The sequence below is a fragment of the Henckelia pumila genome, chromosome 1 (assembly GCF_033568475.1).
Source record: "Henckelia pumila isolate YLH828 chromosome 1, ASM3356847v2, whole genome shotgun sequence".
Classification (NCBI taxonomy): domain Eukaryota; kingdom Viridiplantae; phylum Streptophyta; class Magnoliopsida; order Lamiales; family Gesneriaceae; genus Henckelia; species Henckelia pumila.
Genome location: NC_133120.1, coordinates 96,322,269 through 96,329,269, shown reverse-complemented (window position 1 = coordinate 96,329,269; position 7,001 = coordinate 96,322,269). Strand labels below are relative to the sequence as shown.

The window sequence follows — 7,001 nt, the reverse complement described above, 5'->3', positions numbered from 1 at the left end:
ACTGATCATCAGGACTCATCGACATGTAACTATTAGTTTTTTTTTCAACTAGATATTTTTTTATGCCAAGTAAACCTCAAATAATGTTATATTATAATATGATCGTATCGAATTTTGCCACTTTTTCCTCTATAATATAATAAATAATAAAAAATATAACAAATAATAAATAACAAATAATAATAATAAATAAATAAATAAATAAAATTTAATAATATTACTGGCTTTAAAAGGACTCATCAGTTACCACCACCTCACAGCACTCGGTCGATACAAAAACACGAACGCCATTAATGTAGCTAGAGACAAACTCCAAGAACAATGAAGCTCAAATTCCTCAAATCTCTCTTTCTTCTTCTCATCTTCTCCAAAATATTCGATGGATCCCATGCAACGCCGGAACGAAGCTCACCCAATTTCCTCCAAAGTCCCAACACAAGTACTGCCCCTCTGTTGAAGATTAATCAACAAGGAGCCGGAGCACATTCACCACACACGGCCCTGAAACCAACTTTTCAGTTCGTATTCGCCGGAATTCTTTCCTTCATGGCGGCGGTTATTTCCAGCGCCGGAGGGATCGGCGGAGGCGGCTTGTTCATACCCATCTTGACAATCGTCGCCGGGTTAGACCTCAAAACCGCTTCCAGCTTCTCGGCTTTCATGGTCACGGGAGGATCCGCCGCCAACGTCGCCGGTCACGTAGTGTCCGGAATCCGGAAGCCCGGCGTCGGAAAACCTCTGATAAATTTAGACATCGCGCTGTTTTCAGAGCCATGCATGTTGTTGGGAGTGAGCTGCGGTGTGATATGCAATCAGGTGTTCCCGGAGTGGCTAATCACCGTGATTTTCGCCAATTTTCTGGCTCTCTCCACCTTCAAGACATGCAGACGGGGGGTTTTATGCTGGAAATCGGAATCGGAAGGGGTTAGGAGATCAAATGGGTGCCTGGAATTCGGAAATGGGGAGGATGATGGTGATCATTGTAGAAGTGAAAAAGTACCTTTGCTGAGTGAAGAATGGAACGAATTAGCGAGATTGAGGATGCCATGGATGAAGCTGGGTATGCTGATTATCATCTGGTTTTCGTTCCTTCTGTTGTATCTTATTCGAGGAAACCGCTATGGACAAGTACGTTCATTATCCTCTTAATTAACACCTTAATTATTTCAGTATACTAAAACTAAAACAACTAATTATAAAAAAGGTTTGACCCAAGGGGATCCCATTACATATAAGTGAGATGCTAATTGATTTATACAGAATTAAATCGAAGAATCTGCATAAACGGCAGAGCGAGTGTTAAATGCATGAAATATAAAAAACTGCAGAGAAATGAATGTAAGTGAATGTAAACAACCCAGTAATTAACTATGTTTTAAGATAGAAAATATCCACGAAAATTATTATATTTTATTTTATTTTTATATTGAACAGTGGGAGAAACTACTAGTTATTTACTTATTTTATGTCAAGAAGTTTGGACCACTTGTCTTTCCTTTTTCTATTTATATTTAAGAATATATGTTGTGCAACTTGTCCGGAAGGATAATATCCAATTACAGATCAGTGAGAATCAGCAGTATAAAATGCCAAAAACAGTAAAGTCATGCCTCCAAACCCCGTGTCTAAGTTGGCCAGAGATCAAGAGTTCAATTTCTCCTATCAACACTTTCATGGACTATTCTGTCACACATGACTTGTCTAGTCTAATTTATCTGACTAAACGTAGTTTGCAAACTTGCATTAGTTCGAGGTTTACCCAGTGCACATCGAAAAGTAACCACCGCACATTCCCACTTCATTTAAAAAAAAAAAAAAAGTAAAGTCATGAAATCCAATCATTTTGACGTATATCTCTTGTTATTCACTATGTGCACTGAACGAAGACCAACATGGAATTAATATATTACAGGCTGAATCAATGCATGCTAATGTATTTCTTTGAATCGATCTCTGAGTCTCCGCAAGAATTTTTTTTTAAAAAAATAAAATTAAGAGGGCAGATACACTTTATGTATCAAAATTCCTAATTGATGATGACTAGAAAATACAAGAAAATTGAACACAAGAAAATGATTTTTAAAATGAAAAGTGAGAGGAAAAAAAATGCATTCTTTTATTTGATGGGAGAAGCAAATCATACTTGGTAATGAAAAGAAGCTATATTTGTACATTTAGTTTTCCCATAGTTGATTTCGAGGTGATCGGTTTTGGAATTCGAGTCAAAGGAATGTTTACGGCTATGTTACAAAAGACGTGATTCTTGTGAAATTTGCAGGGGATTATCCACATCCAGGCTTGTGGAAGAGTATACTGGATCATCTCATCGATTCAAATACCTCTTGCTGCTGCATTCACTTCATGGATACTGTACCGTAGAGATGGTCCGAGTACTCCTTCCGTGCCGCAGGTGCTTGAAAGAACATTCATTTCTGGAATTTTCAAATGGATTTCATAGGAAAACTAAAACCAACTCTGTTTTTTGTTTTTTGTTTTTTATCAAGGATGATGGGGGTAAAATCAATTCATGTTCGTTCCATGAGCTCCTGTTCCCTATGATGGCACTACTAGCAGGGATTCTTGGGGGATTTTTCGGAATTGGAGGTGGGATGCTTATAAGTCCGCTTCTTCTCCAATTAGGAATTGAACCCGAAGTAAGCCATGTTTCTATCGTTTTCTGACCATCAGATTCTGGGTTTCAAATATCTAACTCACACGCGCATCGCCTCTGATGCGTCTTAGGTTACAGCGGCAACATGTTCTTTCATGGTGTTCTTCTCCTCGACCATGTCTGCTATTCAATACTTATTGTTGGGTATGGAAGATCTACACGGTGCTCTAACATATGCGATCGTCTGTTTTGTCGCCTCGACAGTTGGATTGACCTTAGTACAAAGGGCTATAAAGAAACATGGGAGGGCTTCCCTTATTGTGTTCTCGGTTGCGACGGTGATGGCTTTGAGTACTATTCTGATCACTAGTTTTGGGGCTATGGATATCTGGAAGGACTTTAGTAGTGGGAGAAGCATGGGATTCAAGCCACCATGTTGAATTGACTTCTAGGCTCGGCCCAAGAACAAATTTTGCCCTCAGTTTGTATCTCTCTGTTGTAGTACATGAAGCCGAAGCTCAAGAACAACACTAGCACTTGGTTTTCATCACTCTGTCGTGGTTCAAGTGTATGTTTCATCTCACTTCACACCCCTCTACTAAATTTCTAGGATGGTCCATGTCTGTTTTCCTCTGTATCCAGTGTGATATAATAGGTTCCAATGGGTTGGAGAAGGAACCCAAACTTGGTTTTTGCATCACTCTGTTGTGATGCATGAAGCCATGGCTCAAGAATAATAACACCAGAATTTAGTTTTTGTCACTGGTGGTTCAAGTTGTGTGTTTCATCATTATTTTGCACCCCTCTACTAAATATTTAGGCTGGTCCGGTAACATTTTCCTTTCGTTCCCCGTGCTAAATATTAGGTTCCGATGGGTAGGAAGAGGAAACCAAACTTCATAAATATCAGGACGCAAGCTTCATACTCCGTTCTACAATTTAAATCCAGAGACTAGGAGGGGGTAATAAGACACGGCAAACATTTAATTCTATTTACACCATAAATGTAGTAAATGGTCCAATAATTATATGATATAAAATCATTAGCCATGAAGTTTTAGTTAAAATAAACGTAACATTTTATTACAATTACTGACTCTATGGCACATCTAATCATATACCAAACATGGGTAAAGTTTCCTCATTTCAACCTTAATAGAGAAGATTGGACTTATATGTAGTTAGTAAGCAAAGAATAATCTTACTATATCATCAACGGAGGTACTCCGACAGCTGCACATGTTGAAGTTTTCTCAACTTCTCTACTAGCCTCGAAAACTAAAAGAAGAGGGATGAAATGTTTAGTGCGTCACGCAACAGGGGGGCGGAGAGAATGATCCTCTGAAGTATCGAAAGCAGTGGGTGTCATAAACTGCCACATGGGAATCCCAGGGTATCCAACAAACGGCACCAATTTGCTACCAATAACCTGTGGGGGAGGGATAGGAGGGAGATGAGGTAGAAATCCAGGTGGAGGGTTCAATGCTTTCAGTTGCTGCTCAAGTTTCTCTTTCTCTGCTTTAAGCTTCGTTTTCTCTTCTCTTGCTTCATTTTTCTCAGCCTACAAGTTTTGAATTATATACCGTAAGTCATAGCATAAACAAATCCACTTGATTAGATGTATTAACAATACTTAAATGTAGAATCTTTTAGCAATTAACTGTCCAAAGGAGATAAAAATTAAAGTCCAGCGTGCACCTTGAGTTCTTTAACATTCTCCTGTAATTTATTGCATGATTCTTGTAGCCTCTGGGCTTCTTTCCTCAGTTGAATAACCATGTTAACAGCATCATTCAATATAACACCTTTATCTGCTTTAGGTGGCTTCCCAGGTTCTATGATGGAACTTAGTTCTTGGAACCTTGAGATTTAAACAAAATCCAAAGTTAAAAGTGTGTTTGTAGGCATCCAAGAAGGCACACACAGACGTGGGACAAAAAGAAGCTTGCCTGTCATTCAGCTTATCTCGTCGCATTTTTTCCTTGTAGGCTTTGGAATCAGGTGCAACACATGCTCCCAACTTCATCCTATAAGAAAATTGATTGCATTTTACAGGATAGGAAATAGGAACACTAAACAAATCATTGAAGATGTGAGGGAGAATAAATGACCATCAGACAGAGTAAACTTTCATTAATTGTGCAACAATCAAAAGCCAATTGGGAAAAAAAAAAAAAAGTTTCCAATGGAGTGTGCATGAGGAGAGCAGACATGAAACATGAGTTCAAGCATTAAAACACCTCTTTCTAGAGCCTGAATCCTTGGTGCCATCCAGATTTCCGAAGCAGTTGTCAAATTCCATACTGAAAAAAGCAGGTAAGTTTTCTTCAAAATGTTAAAAGAAATCATGTCTACAATCATGTTATATCAAGCAAACAACAACTAACAAAATTATAAAATAGCATTAGCATCATTCCAAAAAATAAAGATCTTGATTTTCTTCATAAGCCACAGGCTTCCATTCTATAGAACCTTTATTACCGACTAACCCATTACAATATTTCAAAAGGAAACCATGCTGTCACTACCCCGACACAAAGGTAGGAATTTTCAGAGATCAGCAGAACCATGCGCTCAAATTCAAAACTAATTTACTTGGCAGAAGAGAGATGCCCACAATCCAAACGTCTAACAATTTATTATCTGTCCTTTAATCTAATCTACGATATGATCACCAGATATATTGTCTGCTGCTTTCTTACCGCGAGATATGGTTAGGAAATTCGCTAACAGTAGGACACAAACTCAAAGCTAATTCACATCCATATATAGGGAGACTATATAAACCCATATACAGAAGCTAGTTGTAGCCCGCAATGCATAAGCTGTACCTAGAGATCAGATTAGATAACAGGAAAAAAAAAAAGTAACAGCATTTTCATCAACCTATGAATATACCTGGCCTCAAAAACAAAATCCACACATCACGGTGAATAAAAACTAGGGACTCGCCTGAGCGATGTTGGAGGGGGCACAACATCGAGTGTTTGGGCCCACTGGAAATTTGAATCGAGAGAAGGCAGACCGCCGCCGGGGACTGGAATGTCTTCCAGCAAGGAGTAATCAAACACCCAATTCGAGGGGTTTTCCTCCGGCGGAAACGCCATCAACCCGAGCAAAGAGAGACGCGAATGAAGTGAATTTAGGGTTCTCCACGAAAAAAAGGCAAATCTTGACGGATTTTGGGGGCAGATAATGGGGGAAAGCGGAAAAGGCAGAGAAGGAAACGAGCGGTGGAGAAGGAAATATGTGGCGGGCTGTGTTGTGGAATCAAATGGTTACTGTGGGGTTGGCGCCGCTAATTTTTTATTCTATGCTATGTTATAATGGACACACAACTTTAATTTAAGACTAACAAACTTTGATGTAATATATTTTCTTTATTTTTCAAAAAAACTTTTAAATTTATAAAAATATTATTTATTTTATCCATGGATATTATTCTTAATAAAAAAATATGTAAATACTTTATATTTGATAGAATACATGGCGTGCACGAAATATTTTTGTATTTTATATTACCTCGTTGTTAGTTACTAGTAAAATTTACCTAGGTCACAAATTACTAAATTACTGATAAATATGAAATTTTTACATGAATTATTGAAAAGAGTTTAATTGATAAATACTCGAGTTGTAAAGTTAATTTTATCATTTACTTAAACTATTTTAAAGTTCAATATTTGTGCTACAAATAGATATGTATTTTATTTTCAAAATTATTTTATTGACTACAATTATAAATATAATTATATTTGTTTAAATTAATATTATAGAAGGACATTGTATTCGTTATACGAAAATATTATTTAACACATCTACATACTTGAAAGGCTACTAATTTTAAAAAGGGTCAGTTTCCTCCTAGTTGCCTGTTATCCCTTTATACACGTGTTTACCTCTCTTCTACTAAAAAATACATGTGTATGTGATTTAACTTATCCACCACTTCACATAAAAAAATGACTAAATCTTATTGGTTGGGATATAGAGCGACAACCGACTATAGGTGTGAGACCTCGGTTCTAAACATCTAATAAAGGAGTAAACTAACTAACAAGCAAGGAAAGCCCAAGAAATTTTCTTTATTAAGGGCCCGTGCGGCCGCGCCTCATCAGGCGCGCACGGCGCCCTGGCTCATGCGCGGCCGCGCCCTTCCGAGGCGCGGGTGTGCATGACGCCCTGCCCCGGAAAAGGGCGCAGGCGCGCGGGCGCGCCTCCCTGGCTGCTCCGGTGCTAGAAATTGTCAAAATCAAGAACATCAAGCCATACAATATTTCAAAACATAAACATGCGTTACAAACTTGATTCCTCAAATTAAAACATGAGTTCTGGAGTTCAACAACCAAACCAAAGTCGAGAACATGCAACAACAATATAACGATGAAGT

General features: G+C 38.1%; 2 protein-coding genes across 2 annotated transcripts; one reads left to right on the top strand and one right to left on the bottom strand.

Moving 5' to 3' along the window:
* The first annotated feature begins 272 nt into the window (after positions 1 to 272).
* LOC140877655 (sulfite exporter TauE/SafE family protein 5-like) lies at positions 273 to 3,439 on the top strand. The gene is made up of 4 exons (XM_073281197.1): positions 273 to 1,128; positions 2,279 to 2,410; positions 2,505 to 2,654; positions 2,743 to 3,439. The coding sequence occupies exons 1-4, from the start codon at positions 322 to 324 to the stop codon at positions 3,049 to 3,051; spliced, it is 1,398 nt and encodes a 465-aa protein (XP_073137298.1). The 5' UTR covers positions 273 to 321; the 3' UTR covers positions 3,052 to 3,439.
* Positions 3,440 to 3,540: 101 nt separating this feature from the next.
* On the bottom strand, positions 3,541 to 5,894 carry LOC140877660 (transcription factor bHLH115-like). The gene is made up of 5 exons (XM_073281212.1): positions 5,564 to 5,894; positions 4,852 to 4,914; positions 4,561 to 4,638; positions 4,310 to 4,472; positions 3,541 to 4,172 (listed from the first exon to the last, which is right to left on the bottom strand). Exons 1-5 carry the CDS (start codon positions 5,716 to 5,718, stop codon positions 3,921 to 3,923), a joined length of 711 nt encoding a protein of 236 aa, XP_073137313.1. The 5' UTR covers positions 5,719 to 5,894; the 3' UTR covers positions 3,541 to 3,920.
* Positions 5,895 to 7,001: the final 1,107 nt, after the last annotated feature.

Excerpts from the sequence above, each read along its gene's own strand:
- LOC140877660 (XM_073281212.1), bottom strand. The coding sequence starts at position 5,718 with ATGGCGTTTCCGCCGGAGGAAAACCCCTCGAATTGGGTGTTTGATTAC. Across the intron at positions 4,639-4,851 it reads GATTCAGGCTCTAGAAAGAG|GATGAAGTTGGGAGCATGTG; the intron begins GTGTTTTAATGC and ends ATTTTCTTATAG. Across the intron at positions 4,473-4,560 it reads CGAGATAAGCTGAATGACAG|GTTCCAAGAACTAAGTTCCA; the intron begins GCAAGCTTCTTT and ends TTAAATCTCAAG.
- LOC140877655 (XM_073281197.1), top strand. The coding sequence starts at position 322 with ATGAAGCTCAAATTCCTCAAATCTCTCTTTCTTCTTCTCATCTTCTCC. Across the intron at positions 1,129-2,278 it reads GAGGAAACCGCTATGGACAA|GGGATTATCCACATCCAGGC; the intron begins GTACGTTCATTA and ends TGAAATTTGCAG. Across the intron at positions 2,655-2,742 it reads AATTAGGAATTGAACCCGAA|GTTACAGCGGCAACATGTTC; the intron begins GTAAGCCATGTT and ends GATGCGTCTTAG.